The sequence below is a fragment of the Eurosta solidaginis genome, chromosome 3 (genome assembly GCF_040869045.1).
Source record: "Eurosta solidaginis isolate ZX-2024a chromosome 3, ASM4086904v1, whole genome shotgun sequence".
NCBI lineage: Eukaryota > Metazoa > Arthropoda > Insecta > Diptera > Tephritidae > Eurosta > Eurosta solidaginis.
Window position 1 is genome coordinate 272,265,905 of NC_090321.1, and position 22,433 is coordinate 272,288,337.

General features: G+C 36.1%; 1 protein-coding gene across 1 annotated transcript in view; it reads left to right on the forward strand.

Moving 5' to 3' along the window:
- Positions 1–22,307, forward strand: part of LOC137246151 (tetraspanin-9-like) — a 114,082-nt gene extending 91,775 nt beyond the window's left edge. Inside the window, exons 5-8 of the mRNA XM_067777238.1 lie at positions 13,756–13,929; positions 14,194–14,355; positions 15,468–15,665; positions 15,732–22,307. Coding sequence (XP_067633339.1) covers positions 13,756–13,929; positions 14,194–14,355; positions 15,468–15,665; positions 15,732–15,803 — 606 coding nt within the window. The 3' untranslated portion in view covers positions 15,804–22,307. The remainder of the gene's footprint in view (positions 1–13,755; positions 13,930–14,193; positions 14,356–15,467; positions 15,666–15,731) is intronic.
- The last annotated feature ends 126 nt before the right edge of the window (positions 22,308–22,433 follow it).

The window sequence follows — 22,433 nt, forward strand, 5'->3', positions numbered from 1 at the left end:
TTCTATAAGAATTTTCCCCTCCCTTGAAATCTTCCGTAATGTGCCAATTTTGGCTATTATGGCAGGTGATTCGTTGTACATTTTCGTTAAGGTCTCAAGACCCTTTTAAAAAATTGTATAAATAACTAAGGAATAGATATTGTAACGAATTTACTTGCAATTCCTCTTCTTTGGAACCTTCTGCTAAGTTCGAATCACTAAACTGTTGATTTTCAAAATAATACTGCTATTGCTCGACAGATAGCGTGCTTAATCGAAAGTGCTTGTAGCGCCTCTACCGCTGGTGCTTTTATACTCTGTTATTTCCTCGTGGCATCTTTTAGGCGCTTCCAGAATTTACTTAGTTACCGCCATATAATTATAACTACAGATGCACGTATATAGCGTGTATGCGTGTATTTGTGAGCGACACTTCCACAATTACAATTGCATACTTTTGGGAACATCTCAGATAAGATATCTGCATGTGTTTGTGCATCTCTTCTCTGCTGCGTGTACGTACATATGTGTAAACATAATAATTTATTCTTTATGTAGATATATGATTGATTTATGGATGTGCATACAGTCGCTGCTTAGTATCGGCTTAGAGATGGCAGTACCCCTTAGTGTTGCTAATATTCGTAACAATATTTTTGCAACTTTACAAAGGGAATCCCAATCGAAACTTAAAATTATTTGATTAAACTCAGTTCAATCACAATTTTGACTTAAATGTATTGTATTGTTTATTACGTGTTGTTAATTCTATTGTCATATTAATTCATTTTAAATTTAACTATTTACAATTCCTGACTAGCACTGTAAAATAATTTACCAAATTGTTGTGGTAGGAAAATATTTAAATAAATAAATGTTCTTAAATGTAAATGTAAATGTAAATGTTCTGATATACGAATTTGCACTTCTATACTTATCATAGCCTTTGAAATCAAACTGTGAAAGCGTTTTCTTTTCTGGCAAAAGTGTTACGCTTTTTGTACGCTGCGTAAGGGTTGTAAATATAATTTGTTCTATTCTAAAAACCAGGCAACGCCTTTTGCTCGCAACGCAAAAGTGTTACCTGCATAAAATGACGGTGTGGCAGTGTAACCTTGCCAAACCAGCTGATCGTGGCAATATACATATTTTCGTAACTTCACAAATTTTTAGCGAAGAAAATTGAAATGAAGGCAATGCAAATGCGTCGTATATGGAAGTTTGCATCCTTAAATGCGCATTTGGTGCAGTGTAAATGTAGCATAAACAAACTTCTGAATGCGTTTTACATATTTTACTTACCCAACTTTCTTTGCTGCCTGTTCCAGTTTTTATTTTTGAAATCTTATTATACACAAACTGTGCGGGGATATTTTTTTTTTGCATTTTATGATACAATCTGATCATCGAAACATTTTATCTAAACTTTGAAGCATGCACAACAAGCATTTGTTTATTTTCACGAAATTTAGAATGGTTTTATAAATAAATAAAAAAAAAATCGTTTTACGTTCAAACACTATTGGAGTGTGACCATTTGTAAAAACTTTGCTTTTTGGTGTATTCACGTCCATTTGTTTGTATTTCTTCGTGGAGGAGGTTTCTAGTATTCATATTTAAGTATTTTTCGTTATCACTTTTATTTAAAATTTCGGAATTATAAAAATATTATGAAAATGTAAGCTTTTGTGAATGTCCTAAATATGTACATAATAATTTCGCATCTAGATACTGCTTATATAGTGAAACCTCCCTTGGGTGGACCCTCATCGTCAGTCAACTTTTATCCGCCAAAGAGAGGGAGCCGTTCAAATGAGTGTGTAGATATATTAAATTTCTTGGTGTATAAGTATAGTATAGTACTCACAACCTTATATAACACTGTTCTAAAAGGTATGTAAGCCTGTGCTTCGGTGCAGATCTCAGAACCCCAATAGAGGTGGAAGGGTGGGATAAGGGCGCGAGAATCTTGGATGATACGATGCACGTATAAGCCAGTGGAAACAAACTAATGCTACCAGGATGGCCTAAAGTATACTGTACCGATTCGGTAATAAGACGATCGTACAAACTGGCAGATCACTAAGCCATTTCAAATAAAATTTTCAATTCAGAAAAAAGCTAGTGTGTTGGGCCCCAGAAAATTTCTAGTATTTTTCCAACAGGACGTAGTTATTTCGTAGGGCATTGGTTTTCAGTTTGGCAATCGAATAAACTTCTGGTTAAACTATTGACACATTCAGTTCATATAAGATCGTTCAATCTAACCTAACTTCAGACAATTCGGAAACTTCACTTTTGATTTACATAAAAGCGAAAGCAGGGCTATTTGCTTCATTAATGAACATCTGTAAATAGCCCAAAAAAAAAAAAAAAATTAAAGCTTTTTACCAAAAATAGTTATAGTGGATAGCGTCCGTTTTCTTTGCATTTTTTTGATGATTTTCTCTTTTTGGTAAAATATCGAAAATAAGTTATTTTTGATTGTCATTTGTTAGATTGACAATAAAATTCGAAACACCAAACCCAAAGCGAATCCATACCAGGTGGTGGCAAAGCGAATTCAACCAATTCGCCGTGCAGAAGAATGTCAAGGAAAAAGAAAATTTTCATTGATTCCGATTAACTGACATTTTGTTGTACAAGGCTTTGTATGGAACATTATCAAGAAGAAGCAATCAGCTGATGGGATAACAACACCTGGTACTGAATTCGCCTTGACCAAACCGACTACATTTTGGCATTCAATAAAGCAGTAATGAGATAATTAAGAATTTGAATTTTGTATTGACGATTGAGTTCAATAAGGGTTGAATAATGAAGAAAACTTGACTAATTATTTTATAAACCCTCTGTGTGAATTTGCTGATAGATGTTTTTGATTGATTTATAATGAAAACAGGTCTCAAAGTCCGCCGATAAGAGGTTCGTGTCCGCTCAGCAGAGCTTTTTTATCTCAGACAAGAGAGTGTCCGCCTAAAGGAGGGCAATTTGTTCTAAAAATAGTACGTAAAATTTGATGCATGAAAAACTGTTCGGTTATGAAAGGTGTTCGCCTAATAGAGGTGTCCGTTGGGTGTGTTTTTTCTGTACTTAAATAATGTTTTTTACACAAATGGTGTAGACATGCAACTTTCAAAAGAATAATTATTTTGGTTATACATATTTTGCTTTTCAATAAATGCATGCAAACCTTAACTGAATAAATATTTGTTGAACACATGCTTTCCATTCATCAACAATTGGTCATAAATTATTTTATTTATTCCATTTCGATAACCGTCTACACACTTAAGTGAACGAATTTGAATTTTTTCTGGAATTGCAATAACAGCATTTCTATTTGTTCAGATATTGTTGTTGTTAGATTGCTCAACTAGTCTGAACTGAGTGAAAACATATTGCAATCTATGGAAATGTGTGAAACACAAATTGATTTTTGCGAAATTCAAATCACTATAAATTATAACACTCACCTGAAAAGTAAATTAATTTTGGCAATGTTTGCAATTAAATATGCGCGAAATTATTTGATTTTAGAATATTTTTTTGTTTAGTTTGTTGAGTGCTCATAAATTAAAATTGAAAAGACACAAATTGTATAAATAACTTCCATTGGCGGAGGCATCTATAGGATTTTAAAATCAAGCAAATAAAACATAGTACTAGGTAAGGTAGTTCAAGTTCGTCTGAAACCGAACATTATATACCCGGTTGTGGACGTTAAATCATACTCAAAGATTTATTGCTGTAGTCTGTAAGAGCTGTAATATATATGTAGATTCCAAAAAATGTGTGAGTAAAATTTGACTTCAAATTCTATTACATTAACTTTATTGGGCGAAAATTTATTTGACTATGCACAATACCTACGCAGTAATGAGATTAGGTTAGGTTGAATTGACCGGTCAATAAAGACCTCACATAGACACATTCAGTTATTGTGTTACCAGATTTGTTTGACGAGCAAACAGAAGAACCGCAGTCAGGTGCCAGGACTTATGTTATAGAATACGTTCGTGCTCTTGGCAATTACTAGGAGTTTTTTAGGACCCAGCTTAATTGATGGCTCGAGTTGAGGAAACTCTGCGCCCTTATAGCTGAAGCCTTGACCTGGCGAGCGCACGACACGAACACAGATCGTGCTCAACCGGTTCGTCCTGCAGCTCGCACTTTCCACATCTGTCTTCACTGACGAGTCCAAAATTATAAGCATGGGACGCCAGAAGGCCTTGTCCTGTTAGTATGCCCATGGTGAGCATTAAGTATTTTCTATTCAGAGATATGGGTCACTTTGTAAGTTTAATATCGTGTGATTTGCACATTATATTAGAAATTTTGCAACTGCGCGCTTCTGTCCACGCCTTTCCTGCTTGATGGATAATATGCAATTCCTGTCTCCTCTTGATTTCTCGCATTTGGATTGGGACGTCTACCGTCGATTCAGATAGTGCTGCACCCGCATTCACCAACTCATCGGCCTTTTCGTTACCTTCTATCTCTTTATGACAGGGAATCCCGTATAGAAGTATAATCCGACCGAAGCGAAGTTTTTCCAATGTTTTTTTTTACATTCTTGATGAAGTACTGTGTAAGATTATTGCGTTAATCGCCGCCTGACTAACAATATATATATTGATGCCACTGCACACGTGTGTAGTATTTTCTGCCATTTCTGTCACAATATTTCCTTTTCCCGATGATATGTGACGCTGTACTGGCATGGCCATACGGTGCGCACTCAAGCTGCCCCGAGTCCTTAAGCTTTGTTGACGTTGCTTACGCGTCGTTTATGGCATTAGACTGCAGGCGGGATGTGTAGAATGGCATGAAATGCTGCTATCGGGATAGCTTTTAGGGTTCCCGTTATGCTTATCTTATTATTGATAGTCTGCATACTCTCCAAAGTTTTTTGTTATACGTACTTTTATGTGAAGCTGTCCACAAAACAAGGACAGCAAGTAAAGTATGGGGTTGACTATTTCCGTAAATACCCAATGAGAGAGTTTGGGTGACAGGCCCCACGTGCGTGCTAGTATCCTTTTGCATGCATTCACTGCCGCGGATACTTTCTTCGCTCTCTCTTCCATATAAAGCTTCTACGACAAATTTCTATCTAGTACTACTCCTAGATACTTTGTACTTTAGCTTTCTTGTAGGGTTACCCCTCAAAGCTGAGGCTTAGTCCAATTAAGGACCTTATATTTCCATTAAGTAATACTAGATCAGTCTTTTATGCGTTGGCGGTTAACCCGACACCAGATGCTCAGGCATGTATGTACATCCCGAAAGCCGTCCTATCTTCTTTCACCGCCGTATATGGATCCAAGTCATACATCAGGGGAGTCATTTTTTTGCGTCGATAGAGGACTTTACTTTTCAGTTACCTTCTCAGTTCAAATAGCACTTTTTGGCAAGATTCAATATCCGTTAAGGTTCAGTTTTAAATTGGTTTCCAAAAAAACGATTTCTTTCACAGTTTCGGATTGATATCCGGTTACATTGACGTGGCTACCAAGACACCAATCCTTTCTAGGAGTACACCAAATACTTCGTCTTATCATCGTTCACTGCAAGAGGCGCAGTTTTACTAATCACTCTACGCCAAAAACTCCACGATCTTGTAAGGCATTGTACCTTTGCAGTTTAATTCTGTGGATTTCGGAGAGGTTCTTTCCAATCCTGACATAGGTGTTAGTGCTGCTCTGCTCAATTGGTATAGCCGTATAAACGTGCTTTCAGGTAGCTTCAAGTAGTCAAGAAAACGCCCATTAATCTATTTATTTTATTTTACATCTATCCCCCGATTTACACGGAAGATCGGTTCCAGACAAAACCGTGTAAAGTGAAATCTTCGTTTTCCTATACAAAAACCGTGTAAAACGAAAAAACTACCCAATTCAGTCATTTATTTAAATAAAACAAAACTAGAACATCTTAATGAAGGTTCACGAAAAGATAATTCAATCGATAACTTACCAGTTCAAACCAAAAAAACTCGCAATAATAGTAAAAATTATGGCTTTGTGTTCAAATTTTCATCAAATGATTTTCCTTCCACATGAACTACATATGTACTCTGCGTTTGGTTATTTAAATACATATTCGCAATAAGGGGAATCCCTCAATATTGCAATCAGTGTTGCCAAGGGGACTCAAAAAGGTTTTTAATGATTTGTGAATCTTCGGAGTTTTTCAAATTTTGCTGATTTATGAACCGTGTACAAGCGAAATCGTGTAAAACAAGTACCGTGTAAATCGGGGGATAGGTGTATATGTATATACATAATCACTTAAACTTTAAATGGACTGCTAAGTGTCTAGCTATACCCACACTTATGAAATTGTTGCGTAGAAAATTAGTACTGCTCTGAAATGTGTCCCTCCATTTTATCTATACAGTATTTTCCACTTCTATCAACGAAAAGTGTTTGAGCCACTATTCATCGCAACCGACTCCACTATGACCAACAGAGGTGCGTGTCTCCGCTATTCAAAACAATCTGTTTTGTATCGAGTTATTTACCTCTGCCGCGAGTCGTCAATAATTGCCAAATGCAGTTGTATATTCATGTAAAAAAAAAACATAGATATTTTATATGTGTGTATGGTGTTATGTTAAGGTTTCGAGAGTATTTGCCATTTCGTGATGGTTCCTTGATCTTTTAAGTGTTGCTTCAGTGTTATCATATCAAATTGCTTAATTATACTATTATTCACTTCAGCTTGCTTATGTATGTTATACGAGTAATATAGATGTGCACATAAATATTACCTTGTCATGTCATATGTGAGATCAATTGTCAACCAAGTGTAGTTAGATGATTTCTCACAAAGCTCAAGCAGAGTAATCTTCGCACAATTGTCTAATTTAAAGAAGCAATGTATGTATTTGCTTTCGTAGAATTTGATGCCGTCACCCGATAACATTCAAATATTAAATTAAAAAATCTGCTTGTAAGTGCTTCCATAATCAACGGACCGAAAATAAAGACAATTCGGATAAAATACTTCAGCATCTCGTACTAAAAATAATAAATATATTTGAGATAGAAATCGATCACTTCTAAAAAACCTATCCTATCTGTGACTCTATGACTACTTTCAGACTAACGATGCTCAGTGGGTAAGGTTAGGTTAAGGGCGCAGGCTTGAAAAAGTCCCATACTTTCATTCGTAGACATTTTTGGACATTGTGAGTGTCCACATTACTTCCTAGTGGTCTTCAACGAACCAGCTGCATTCTCTGATGAACTTAAGTAGGAGTGAAAGATCCATCTTCCCAAACCAGGAATTGTGTCGCCTTGTTTGCAGTCCTGGACATAAGCATAGAAAGTATTGAATTGAATAATCTTTCTCCACATCTTAACAGCTTCTGCGGAAGGTGCTTATTAGTATGCACCACCGTTGGTGCTGCACAGGTGCAATTGCAATGTGACTTGTAATGACACCCTTGAGTGTTCTTACTGCAGGTTTGTTCATATTGAAAAGGAAGCTATTTTCTATTCAAATATGGTAATAAGGACCTTGAGACCTTGCAATTAACTCGGTTGGTCCATAGTAAGCCCGCTGCCATGATCTCATATTCCTCGATTTGCCTTAGGAGATAACCCAGCGCTGGTTGTACGGAATGTCCACCTCGCTTGTACTCTGGTCTGTAAAGTAGTATTCGATAACTGCCGGTGAGAACAAAAACAGTATCATATATTTTCCATAGATCTTTTCTCTTTAATTTTCAAAGAGTCTTCGCTTCTCATTTGTGGCTGCCAACGTCGATGTTTCGAGAACGAGAGCGCGATCCGGAGCATACATCGGTTATGTCAGGATTTAGTCTGAACATATTGGAGTTTAACCTGTGTTGTTGTTGTTGTTGTTGTAGCGATAAGGTTGCTCCCCGAAGGCTTTGGGGAGTGTTATCGATGTAATGGTCCTTTGCCGGATACAGATCCGGTACGCTCCGGTACCACAGCACCATTAAGGTGGTAGCCCGGCAATCTCGGGAACGATTTATGTGGCCAAATTAAACCTTCAGGCCATCCCCTCCCTCCCCACCCCCAAGTTCCATGAGGAGCTTGGGGTCGCCAGAGCCTCGTCTGTTAGTGATACAGGATTCGCCGCGGATAGTGATGAGGTTGACAATTGGGTTTGGAGAAGCTATATATTGCGCTGGGAACCTGAAGGCGGCCACCGTGGTGTGATGGTAGCGTGCTCCGCCTATCACACCGTATGCCCTGGGTTCAACTCCCGGGCAAAGCAACATCAAAATTTTAGAAATAAGATTTTTCAATTAGAAGAAAATTTTTCTAAGCGGGGTCGCCCCTCGGCAGTGTCTGGCAAGCGCTCCGATTGTATTTCTGCCATGAAAAGCTCTCAGTGAAAACTCATCTGCCTTGCAGATGCCGTTCGGAGTCGGCATAAAACATGTAGGTCCCGTCCGGCCAATTTGTAGGGAAAAATCAAGAGGAGCACGACGCAAATTGGAAGAGAAGCTCGGCCTTAGATCTCTTCGGAGGTTATCGCGCCTTACATTTATTTTTTAACCTGAAGGGTTGCGCTACACAGCCCCTTGAATCTGGTATTTTAGTCGCCTCTTACGACAGGCATACTTACCGCAGGAATATTCTGACCCCCTAATCCGCTGGGTTAGTTTAACCTGTAATCTTATACTATAGAAAAAAAAAAAAATAAACGTAAGTTGGTTTGGCTCAACGTATTTAAAAATCTTCCAAAGAACTCATTGGATTGAATTAAAACTTCGTCAACTTTTCGAGAATGGCAAAAGGCTATACTATAAGTGGGTTAGCGGGGGGTGGGTAGTGGAAGTCCTGCTAGAGGAAGAGGAGGTAAGAAATGATCGCTGAAAGTTTTTTATTATAAGTTGTAAATAAACAAAATGCCCCTTTCAATTAAATACCATTTTCTGAAACTAGTTTTTTCATGACCGTTACACGCCGGGGGATAGCTAGTGGTATTTATTTTATGAGTTAGAGTATCCGTTTGCAGTTTTTTTCTTCCTGTGCAATTTATGGTGATAGGCTCCACTTACAGTTTTCGTCGCGCTGGATCGGAGGGGAGCCTGTAGGTTTAACTGTGTTCTTTAATATAAAGCGCGTGGACTTCACAACGGAGATGACGTTCAGGTGTCATAAGGACCTACACAATGCCAGTAATGATACATATCGCTCTCTCCACCGCCCAAACGCTGGGGATCTTCAATTTTACCTCACGTTGTGCCCGTAGATAGTTTGAGGATTCTGGTGTCGCCCTTCACCGTAAGCATAACTCCCAAGATTTTGGAGCAGTTGGTAGTCGGTAGGGTGGCACTACTGTCTCCTAATTACACTTCCAATGGCTATGACGCGAAAAGGGTAATCGTGGGTTTTTGTCTACACTTGTTGTTGTAACCGCAAGAACACTTCCTAAAGGCTTAAGGAGTGTTACGGATATGGGCCGTCAAGAACGCGCTTGTACTAGTGCCGTATGGTTCTAGCTGGACTGACATAGGAATTAATTATGTTTTTGTTCGAAGCCTCCCACTTTCGGGTATGTGAATTTTAGTGCCTTCTTACGACATGTATGCCTACCGCGAGCATATTCTGAGCTTCTTAACCCGCTGATCATCTGGTTCCACATTTACTTTAGGATATCGTATTTGGTACTTTTTTGACAAACGCGTCAAATTGATGCGTCATATTGTTACGACTTTATTTGCAGAAGTTTGTTTGATTTTTTTTTCATACCCACTCTTGCAAATATTTTTATGACGACCTTGGAAATGATTTTCATGGTTATTGCAGTTCCTTTGCGTACTCATTAAATCTCCGCAGGCACTTTACATTCACAATGTTTGAGCTATGGTCGCCATCTATACACCTCGAGACACGTCATCATTAGAACCATCGTCGCCTTGCTCAGTTCACATTTCAATGGAGCCTTTTTGGCGGCAATGCCAATAACGAAATACAAACTCACAACAACTCTCAGAGCTTTATGAGACACTAAGAAAATCAGGTCAATATGTGTCAATGTATATGTGGCTATGGGAATACATACCTATGTATGTACTCGCGCACATATGGAAAATTTGCTGTGCTTGGTTTTCTAGTAAGTCAAAACTTTTTCTGACTTTGTTTATCAACTTTCATTCATTATTCCGTTGTATAATGTAAAATCAATCCAAATGCTTTAATTTATATGGAAATTCATTTACTGTACTCGGTGTGTACCGCTATATGGTTGTAGTACTTATTACTTGCATACATAAGCACATGAACAGTAGCAGCATTTCTGTATCCAAATATGACGCCACTTTGTCCGATATGATTGGCGTCTTGGCAGCCAATGCCCTCCACTACGGCTTTGTATTATTTTCCTTGTTGTTTTTCGATTCAATGTTTTTCTGACTTATTAGTTTGTGTGTGTTTATTAAAGCTTTTTTGTTTTTGGAGAAAACAAGATTTTCCAGATTACTCTCTTTACTCATTTTTCACTTTTCTGTGCTTAAGATATAAAGAATAGCGGTTTTATGAGGTCTTTTGAAAGATTTCAAGGTTGCCATTATGAAAGTTTTCAAGCTTGCCAAAATAAAACGTCCTTATACAAAATCCGAAGTTGTCTAACCTAATAATGTCACATTAAAGAAAAAAGTGGGGAAAGCTTCTGACCACCATTCACCTGTTAATAGATAGAGCGACATGTATGCGGTTCAAGAAGCTCACGACTTCCAGTCGCTTGCGGCCAAGTATGCTCTGGGTAGCCACTGAACATCTGGTTAGTGGTGAGCTAATGTGAGAAGGCATCAACTTGGCTAGACCACTCTTACATACTCGGTTTAAGGACTAGCTGAATTTTTCATCGGCAGCGTCTGTCCACCACGAGGTGTGTCTGCAAGTGGGCGTCTGTTTTTAATCAAGCAGCTTGCTATATAAACGTGCAAATAATATTTTCATCCTCGCTGAGCAGGTTGTGCGCAGGATTTGGGACCCGTCACGTCAAACCACCCTCCAATGAAAAGAAAATTAAGGCCTCGGATAAGATATCTTGTTATCCCCTTGGCGCCAATTGGCAAGGCGAAGAAGGGCCGGCGCGACTTGTTGGACGACCATAACCGTTTAAACAGTAAAGCGTCAAGTAAAGTCAGTAAGAAAGATATTTAATTGGGTTAAGGTAGACCTCTCCCGTACTAACCTCAAACGTTTGCAAAAAGTCCAACAAAGTTCGCAGCTCTTAATGAACGGCGCGCATTCCAGAAGACGCACTAATAACTAAAGGGGATTTCGCTTTGTTTTGAAAGGTGCACGGATTAGCTGTACCCTTCGACTAGATATGAAAAGCCCACGGGGGCAGCAATACGCCAAAGTTGGCACATATTAAAAAAAATATCTTATGTTAGAAATATCTTAGTGAGATGGTCTAAAATGTGAGAATCAACCTTATAAGGGTACCTAAACCCAGGGATATTAATGTTGAACAGATGAGCTGGCGGAGAGCAGTATGATCGCCGATATCCCTTCTTAAAATGATTTGGTACACACACATATATCCGTTCTAAAGCTCCACGTGGTCACAGTCATCGGCATGAGCACCCGCGCCATAAGATCTGCTTACTCCAAAAAGTAGCGAAAGAGACCCGTTTAATGATGAATGAGGACAGAACGATGTACCTACTCTCATCAAGAAGAGAGTCAGCGCATTGACGCCTTGGTTATCTAGCCACTGTTGGCAGGCATATTTTTGAAATAGTAAAAGACTTCGTCTATTTAGGAACCAGCATTAATGCAAACAACAATATCAGCCTCGAAATTCAGCGGAGAATCTCTCTTGCCAATAACTGCTACTTTGAACTAGGTAGGCAATTGAAAAGTAAAGTCCTCTCTCGGAAAAGTTGGAAGACTAGAACCGTTCACTGAAGAAAGCTTAAGTCCAGATTTGTTGGGTCGAGCGAACATTTTCTGCAAAGTTATGCAAAAAAAAAAAAAAAAAACAAGTAAGGAAGGTTAAGTTCGGGTGTAACCGAACATTACATACTCAGCTGAGAGCTTTGGAGACAAAATAAGGGAAAATCACCAATTAGCAAAATGAACCTAGGGTAACCCTGGAATGTGTTTGTATGACATGTGTATCAAATGAAAGGTGTTAATGATTATTTAAAACGTAGTGGGCCTTAGTTCTATAGCTGGACGCCTTTTCGAGATATCGCAATAAGGGTGGACCAGGGGTGACTCTAGAATATGTTTTTACGATATGGGTATCAAATTAAAAGTATTAATGAGGAGTTTAAAAGGGCGTAGCCCTTAGTTGTATATGTGAAGGCGTTTTCGAGATATCGACCAAAATGTGGACCAGGGTGACCCAGAACATCTTCTGTCGGGTACCGCTAATTTATTTATATATGTCATACCACGAACAGTATTCCTGCCAAGATTCCAAGGGCTGTTGATTTCGCCCTGCAGAACTTTTTCATTTTCTTCTACTTAATATGGTAGGTGTCACACCCATTTTACAAAGTTTTTTCTAAAGTTATATTTTGCGTCAATAAACCAATCCAATTACCATGTTTCATCTCTTTTTTCATATTTGGTACAGAATTATGGCATTTTTTTCATTTTTCGTAATTTTCGATATCGGAAAAGTGGGGGTGGTCATATTCGGATTTCGGCCATATTTTATACCAAGATAAAGTGACTTCAGATAAGTACGTGAACTAAGTTTAGTTAAGATATATCGCTTTTTTTCGCAAGTTATCGTGTTAACGGCCGAGCGGAAGGACAGACGGTCGTCTGTGTATAAAAACAGGGCGTGGCTTCAACCAATTTGACCCATTTTCACAGAAAACAGTTATCGTCATAGAATCTATGTCCCTACCAAATTTCACAAGGATTGGTAAATTTTTGTTCGACTTATGGCATTAAAAGTATTCTAGACGAATTAAATGAAAAAGGGCGGAGTTACGACCATTTTGAAATTTTCTTTTATCTTTGTATTTTGTTGCACCATATCATTACTGGAGTCGAATGTTGACATAATTTACTTTTATACTGTAAAGATATTAAATTTTTTGTTAAAATTTGACTTAAAAAAAATTTTTTTTTTAAAAGTGGGCGTGTTCGTCATCCGATTTCGCTAATTTTTATTTAGCGCACATATAGTAATAGGAGTAACGTGCCTACCAAATTTCATCATGATATCTTCAACGACTGCCAAATTACAGCTTGCAAAACTTTTAAATTACATTCTTTTAAAAGGTGGTGCCACGCTCATTGTCCAAAATTTTCTAATTTTCTGTTTTGCGTCATAAGGTCAACGCACCTACCAACCACCTTTGGTAATGAATTATCGCACTTTTTCGGTTTTTCGAAATTTTCGATATCGAAAAAGTGGGTGTGGTTGTAGTCCGATTTCGTTCATTTGAAATAACGATCTGAGATGAGCGCCCAGGAACCTACATACCAAATTTCATCAAGATACCTCAAAATTTATTCAAGTTATCGTGTTTACAGACGGACGGACAGACGGAATTACTTTTTTCACCCAGATCATTTTGATATATAGAAGTCTATATCTATCTCGATTAGTTTATGCCGTTACGGATTACCGTTATGCGAACAAAGTTAATATACTCTGTGAGCTCTGCTCAGCTGAGTATAAAAACATATTGTTATATATTTTAATCAATATCTCGGAATCCATTGGTGGTACATGAAAAGAACTTTAGATATTAGATAAGCATTTGTATATACTTTATTAATAAATACATTTTTTCTATTTCTTCTTCAGCTACTTGCATTGGTCCTAATTGCATTTGGCCTTTACGTTCTGTTTTCCTATAATGTTAATGAAGTGGGCGCTATGGCCTCCTATGCGTACATAGGTTTGGGTGTAGCCACAATTGTGATATTCCTATTGGGACTTTTGGGTGCGCTACGAGAAAGCGTTTGCTGTACAGTAACGGTAAGTAGAATAACAAAGCAAAAAAATTAACATAAGATTAAATAAATCAATAAATTAGAATAATAAACTTAAAAAAAATATTTATGCATTTTGTAAAATTCTTTGTAAATATAATTTGTTAAACAATGAAAGCTTAAGTAAAATGTTTATTGTTTACTGTCATCACTGATAAATTTATTAGTGTATGCTTATGAATAACGACACAATAGATCTTTATGTCGGAAAATTTATTTTAAGTAACGTTTTTTTTTTCTTTGTTCACAGTTCATAACATTACTCTGGGTTGTGATAATAGCACAAATTGTTGTTGGTTTCCTGCTGATTAAAGGCGAAAGTTCTGTAGCATCACATCTGTCAAATACCGTCGACACAGCTTGGGAGGAAGAACTGTCAAGTCCAGGTGCAATGTCATTATATGAAACATGGGTAAGTGTGAAGAGTTAAAATTAGGTAGAAAAATATATACAGAGGTATATAATGGAACACATTTGACTCAAACAATAATTTGCCCCACCATAATATGTATGGTAAACCTTACGATCAACTAAATGATTTTCCAACAGGAAGCAACAGGTCTTGTTGTCGTTGTTGTTGTTGTCGTAGCAGAGCTTCGCCCCATCCAATGGTGTTACCGATCACAAATTGTCATCAATGTCCTCTAACGGAAGTCCAAGGAAACTTGCAGTTTCAACAGGGGTGTGGTGAGAGTGGTGTTAGAGGCGTTAGTTCCACATTACTATTGAAGAGATGGTTGGTGTAATGTGGGTACACATTGAAAGCAGCACATACATTTTGTATGCCGGAGCTCATTCTGGATAGGGAAGAGTTTAATCTGTTACAGTACCCAGATCCAAGTTGAATTCTGGATATTTTTCTTTAAGAACTGGAAATTGCGGGCAATTCCTAACATAGAGGTCCGACGCCAGTTTGTGGATATCACTGAGGACCTGCTAGTGTTTTTTTTGCTTCATACGGCTGTGTTCTCAAGTGCCCCATTTCCTCATAATACTAACGGAGATGACCCCTTAAGTCCCTGGGAGGTATGTCATCATCAATCTGATGCCTGTTGGGTTTCTGGGTATTCAACAGAAACTGTTTGTTCAGCATTTTGTTTCTCTCCCTAATGGGGAGTAGGTACTCTCCTTTCATTGTGTAGGTGGTGTTCTGGGGACATAAGAAGACAACCCGTAGCGGTTCTGAGGACAGTATTTTGACAGGCCTGTATTTGCATCCAGTGAGTAACCTTTATATGAATCCGGTACGCTCCGGTTCTAACATCTTATGGCTTTAGTACGATTGATACGGAAACGATTTGTGTGACCTTCGGGTCTTTACGGGATTTTGGCTTTTGATCGCCTCCACTTTGCATATTTTGTACTTATATTTGTTTTTTCTCCCCATAAATCCTATCCTCCTTCTCTTTCTATATAATGTAATGTAGGCTTTAAGGCTCCATTGGGCACAAATAATTTTTTACAGTTTTATAATCAATTATACAATATCGAATAAATTGTTACTAAATTTTTTTTTTTTTCAAGCTCGGTTGTTGCGGGCGCGCAAGTCCACATGATTACATTGTGAATGATCGTTTACCACCAGCGACATGTTTCAAGAATGGCGATAGCACAAAAAGTGAAAATCTAATTGCAACTGGCTGTCGCATACAGTTTGAGAACTACTGGCTTAAATTATTGCGTGCCTTTAATATAATTGCTTGGGTGATGATTGGTTTGGAGGTTGGTAAAATTAATTCGTATTTAGACTGGAAATGTTTGTATAAATAAATTAAATTTTTTTTGCAGCTCATCGGAAGCATAGTTTCGTGTTGTCTCTGCAACAGCATACGTAACGATCACCGGCGTTCTTATTATTAAATTGAAGTGTATTTATACCAAAAGTGATTTCACGCACTTGACATCATTACAATTTTACATTTGTATGTTTGTATGTGGATTTTTATATACCTTTCATGAAGTGTTTTTCTATGCAGCTCAAAGGTTAAGTCAATTTATTACGTAATAAGAAGCTTAGGAAAAAAAATTATGAGAGTTAAGGAAAATTTTGCTTTTAATGATGTTATGTAAATTTTTAATATAGAAAGTTAACTTTAAACTTTAACTCGTTCGCTTAAAAATTTTTAATTTACTAAGGGCCGGTTTTTCAGTAGATGGTTAAGCTAAGCCTAAACTAAGTTTGATTAAAATCTAGTCAAAATTAAACTCCAGTTAAACTACTGAGCAGTTTTCAGTCACAATTTAAGGCCGCCTTTGGGGTAGGATTTTTTATACGGCAACATTGGTTTTTTAGTCTCTAGAAAATTGGTAGAAATGACAACAGCTGTATTTTGCTTACCTAACAAACATTTAAAAGATATTTCTCCAGCGAAGTATATATCTAGTTCCTGAGGTGATATTCAACATCATTATCTAGTTATTCTTAAACCAGATAGTTCTCAAGTTGATATCCAACTCCATTCTACAATCTCTATCGAAGTTTTGTAAAATTTATAGTTCTCGAGTTGATTAGCATTTTCAAATTATTATCCAACCTTTCAGCGATTTTGAGAAATGTGCAGTTCTCAAATGAATATTCAACACGTTTCTCCAGTTGATATCCTACATTGGATATCGAGTTGAGGTGAAGTTGAAAAAAAATCTCCAAGGAGGTACCACCAAAGCAAACATATATTGATTTTGAAAAAAAAAAAAAACCCCTGATTGATGGCATTAATGAAGCGTAATGTATCAAAAATTAATTATATATATTTTATTTTATTTTCGTGAAAATACTGTAGTATTGGAATATTACACTTGAGTCCAATCAAAGAACTATCACTTTTTCAACTTAAATAATAGCATTTTTCGCTTTATAAAAAATTCTTTCTTTTGCTGAGAACACTATGGTACTCAAGTTGATGCACTGTTTCGTAACAACTCATGAGATTTTAGAGGTATGCTAGTTATCAATATGAGCTCTAATGGTTGGTTATCAAGCCCAAATGCTTGTTGGGTATATTCGACGCTATTTGAACGAACGCAAATCACCGATAGGTTAACCAGAGTTTAACCCTGCCAGATCGGCCGCTTAAGCTTAGCTTAAACTTTAGTTAAAGTAGACTGAAAAACTGCAGAATAAGTTTATGCGTAGTTTAACTGACATACTGAGTTGAACTTGTACTGAAAAACCGGTTCTTGACATAACCAGAGACATAATAGTTATAATAAATATTTGTTATTACTTTGCAATATGAACAAAAATAATTTTTGTATACTAATTTTAAGTGACGTAAAGTTTTATGAATCAGAAATAATCATATGTGACCCGGTCTATGAAAAGGTGGCTTATGACTCAAAAAAAGTTACTACTACTAAGAAACTGAATAAATGCATTTTTTATCTTTAACAGCTGTTTCTCGCTATTTCTTTTTTGAGTCATAATCCACCTTTTCATAGGCCGGGTCACATACATGTATGTCGGACTTTTTAAAGTAACATAATAATTAAGAAACAATTTACATTATAAAATTCCTAATATAATAATTATAGGTGAAATTCATTTTGTTTAAGGGAGGTTCCCATAAGAAAGCGAAGCTTGTGCGGAGATAATTTTACTTACAAAAGTTGAGACCGTGTGGATACACATAATTGTTTTAAAAACCTTCAATCAACCGAAAAACATTAAATTTATTCTTTAAATGCATTTTAAATACCTTTGTTTCCTCTTCAAATAAAATGCCGATTGAACCATTTCAATTAGGTAGAAAAAGCTGTAAAAAAATTTTGTGATTTAACATTCGAGTGATTATTAAGAAAAACTGTTGTTAGAAATGAGTAGGCATTACTAAACACCGTATAACCCTAAAAAAGATATCAACTAATAACGTCCAGTAGAAATTTTAATCAAAATATAACATCTGTGAAGTAGTTTTTACATGGCCCTTGAATCTGCGTTAAAGCTTTAGAGAGTGACAATTCTTAAAATTTTTGGTAACTCAAATTTGTTTATCCCTTGAAGTGATCACATGACGTGAACCATAGTTTGAAACTTTGAAATACGTAATTACTAACAACAAGTTCATTTAACGTTTTTTTATTGACAAATGTGGTCCCACCTGCGGCACTTAATTTTATATTACAACTATTAAAACATTTGAGAAAAATTAATTACTTTTAAATTACTGAATTCCTTAAATATTCGTTTATCTAAAAGTTTTGAAACAGATGTTTTATAATTTGTAACTTCACTAACGTATAGCGTAACTTACTGTAATTTGCATATATACTAAGATATTGCGAACTTTCTTATTTCTTTACATAACAGAACTGACTCAAGGTTAAGTGTCTCAAACTATCTATTAGAACCTGAAATCTTTAGCTGAATTTATCAGAATGCGTCAACAAAGATGAAATGTTACGTACAAATGTTGCACCCGTGACGATAGAATATCTCTTAAGTCTTTAAGATTATTAATAGCGAAACTGAATATGCAGAAGTCTGCGGCTGCTTTGAAAGGCGTTTTAGGATTTTTCACAAAATTGTGTGAATCTATTTCCAAATTTTTTCGTATGAGTTCTGACTTAGTCAGTAGCAAATATTTTGAAGTTAGATCAACCTTAATAGCATGTTCTAGTTAAGGATTAGTGATAATGCTTAGCGACTACCGATCAAAGGTTAGACCACAAGAAGCTAAACGGTTTTAGTACAATATGAGTATCAGAGTAGACAAGATAATCAGGACATCGATATGGGCTCGCGGCTTGGTTTCGCGATTTACGAGAATTTTATATATAACACATTTTCACGAAAGGTATATATAAAATCACGTAAGAAAGAAATAATAAATTTTTTATTAAAGTGTGACAATACTAATAAAGATGTACATCTAGTTCTTCTAAACTGTATTTATTCTTATATAAGTATATACTATAGCAATACAAATTTTCAAATTATGTTATTAAGAAGAAAAAGTTGAGCACAAACACTTTGTAACGGTTAAAAAAGATATATATTGTTATTGGGACGATAAAGTTTATATCAAAAATTTTCGTAATGTTTGATACCAAGAAAATGGAGAGAGTTTAGGGTGCGGTTATCTTAGAGCCTCGATGCACCTGTGACTGCAGATTCGCAAAATCTAAAAAGAACACTCGTTTAGTTTTCATAGCAAACAGTCGTAGTTTGACTTACAGCTCTACAGAGCATCTATATTTGAAACGAAGCTCCACCATGAACGCCGCCTTTCTGGAAGAACTTACGAACTTTTATTGACCAGTGACGATATCTAGAACCAGAAAACATAAACATAAACAGAGATGGTCCAACAAGAAATTCGAGGGAAGGTAAACGTGGAGGCTATTTTTAATTTAACAGTTTTAATGATAGTAATAATTAACGCTATTTATACAATGCTGAAATAACTTGACAATTTCAGCGAGGCAGCTACTATGAGGTGAGTTAACATCTCATGATTATACACATTTTGATAATTACGTTGTTGGACCAGCCTTTGATATACGTTCTCTGATAAAAATACTTATGAAAAATACTAAGCAACAAATTAAATTACATTCATAATGCGCTATAAACTCAAGTTTATGGGCTATTTCGGAGTTTAACAGTGCTGCTCGAGTTTCTGGCGCAACGTGAATGCATTATTATACACAGATGTATGTATGTACGTATATTAGGGTGAGTCAAGAAATGCAAGACAGGTATTTTTTTTTTATTTTGTAAAAGAAGTGATTTTAAAGGTCGCGCTTCTAGTTTTTATAAAAAAATCGAAATGCTTTCAGTTTCTATATTTTCTTTAAATGTTAATGTACAGGTAAACAAATTTATTTTTGCATGTTAAAATTCGTGTTTCATTGTGAAACATTTCTTTTAGTTCACAGTTGCGTTCGAGTTGGTTAAGCTAAGCTTAAATTAAGTGTATAATTTTGTACTTGCACTATGCACTTTGTTTAAAATATATTTGAATGAGTGTGTCATTATATAGATTGTTAACTCACAATTCAAACTTTAAATTAAAATAATTAAAAATCAAATTATAATATCATATAAAAATAAAATAAGAACTGCGCGACGGCGGGCAGGCGGTAAAAAACGGCGACCGGCACGATGCGTGATAGCTGGTAGTTTTATGTAAACCATGGTAAATTTTACCAAGTAGCGCAACTAACAGCTGGTCGGTGAAAATTCGCACATTCACACGCACAGTTCTCGACACAGTTTCAAAAAAAAAAACTTTAGATTATTCAACTCAAATTTTAAAGTGAGAAATCCTTACAAATTTATGTATATAGAATATATAAGGCGTTTTTGTTGTTATTAAAACAATAGTTTTATTTATATTAAAGCTTTTATCATTTTTTTTTAACTTTGAAAAAACTCCTAGTCCACTGCCTTCCACTCTATTCGCAACATAACTTCTATTTAAGCTGCCAAACTATATAAGCTGTATTTCATTGCTAACTAGTACAATTAAAACACTAGCTAGCTTACCGAATTGCATGGAAAGCAACCAATAAAAAGTAATCGAGTTGAGTTGGCTAAGCGGTTTCAACTGAAGTAGAAGTAGACATGTCAAAGCAGCTAAAAAAAGTAACCATCTGTATGGTTTTGCCATAATGAAACTGTTTAGCTAGTTGAGGCGTTTTATTCGAGCTCGCATAATAAAAAAAACCCCTATAGTAAACAATGATGTAAACTGAATAACTAAGAGAGTGAGCGCGGTGGTGGTTGCAGCCACAGCTGAGCTGCACTGCATCATGCGCTTGGCCGCACTGGCCGGGTGTTGCCAGACGAAGCGGGGCCGATTTAGTCCGAAAATTGAATCATGTCTTCAACATGGGTCATGTTTCTTTTTTCCTTGTTTTGGTATACCCTCTCTCGTGGCACATCCTTGTATTTAGCATTGGCTCTGTTAACTTTGTGGGTGCACATTTACGTATCGGGCGTAACTTTTCCTTTGGGGATGTACTATCTATATTCTGAGCAGCTTCCGCTTCCTCCAACTCTTCATTTTCGGGGTGTGCTGGAGCCCCCGGCAAATTCCCTTCCTCCAAAATTGCTTCAGTGCATGACCGGTGTAGTTCCGATCTAATGGATGGTAGACCCTCTTCATCCCGCTCAGGTGAGAGCATCATGTTTGTGCTTCTGTTTGCTGTGCTACACGAATCGATATTACCAAGTGAGACCCGCATCATGTTGGCACTTACATTATTTCAATTTTTGTTCTTGAAACTTTCCTTTTCCTTTTTTTTCGTCTTTCACATTTTGTGTTGTATATGTATGTAAAAATTTTAAAAATTTTTTGATTTCACAATTTATAATTTTTTTTTCACACCTTAATGCTTTGTTTTTTGTGCACATATATGTGTATTCACGGTCTTTTTGGATCCGAAATTTTGAATTTTGAAAAACTGATATCACACCCAAAATCAACAACCTCACAAATCCCGTACACAGAGTCTCAAGAGAATCCAATCACTTTTAAAAATATTGACCGACATATTTGGTCCATTATTTTCAATTTTGAAAAAAAAAATAACGACAACGGATTCAAAATCAGCTACCTTATTAAACCCCGCGAACGAAGTTTCATTAGATTCAAATTAATTTGGAAAAAGTTGTCCGGCATATTGGATACGCCATTTCGAAATTTGAAAAGCTGGCATTGAATTCTTCATCAGCGATATAATCTACGCCGTAATTTTGAACCCAAAACAATACGCAATATAGTTAGAATTACCGTTTTAGTTTCGCTGATTTCAACTTCGCCACATATATTTAGGCGCTATGCTCATTCTACACATCCAAGGAAGCTGTGAAGTAGTAGGTATATTTCACAAAGAAACATGAATTTTAACATGCAAAAAAAATTTTTTTACTTGTACATTGACATTTAATGAAAATATGAAAGCTGAGAGCGTCTCGATTTTTTGAGGAGTAACGTTTTTGAATTAAAAAAAAAATTTAGTTTAACCACTCTAATGTATATGTTTGAGATTTTAAAACTAATTACATACACATTTCAAAAGGAAATAATACAAAGTTTTAAAAATTTGTTATTGATATAAGAAAACACTGCATTTAAAATTTCCACCGTTTTATATGGTAAAGCCTATTTATGTTATGGCTGATTTTTGGAAGAAGTAAACAAATAAAAATTACAGCAAAATTTGTTTTTAAAAGCGGAACTAAAAGAAATTAAGCTTCAGCAACAGAACAATTTGTATAATAGAAATTAATAAATCGCGCAATATTAATTGAGCTTGTTTGAGATTTGTATTGAAAATTGTTACATACTCGTAGTAATATAATTTGACTAAAGTGTTTACACCACGACAACATAGAAATAAAAGATATTGTAAATGAAAGCAATCGTGTTTTAATGGTTTGTATATCAAAATGGCGGGAGCAGTCAACGTATGCATTATCCAGTGCACGATAAAAACCGCATCATTAACAGATCAGATGCAGATCTTAAGCAGATAAGCTGTAGA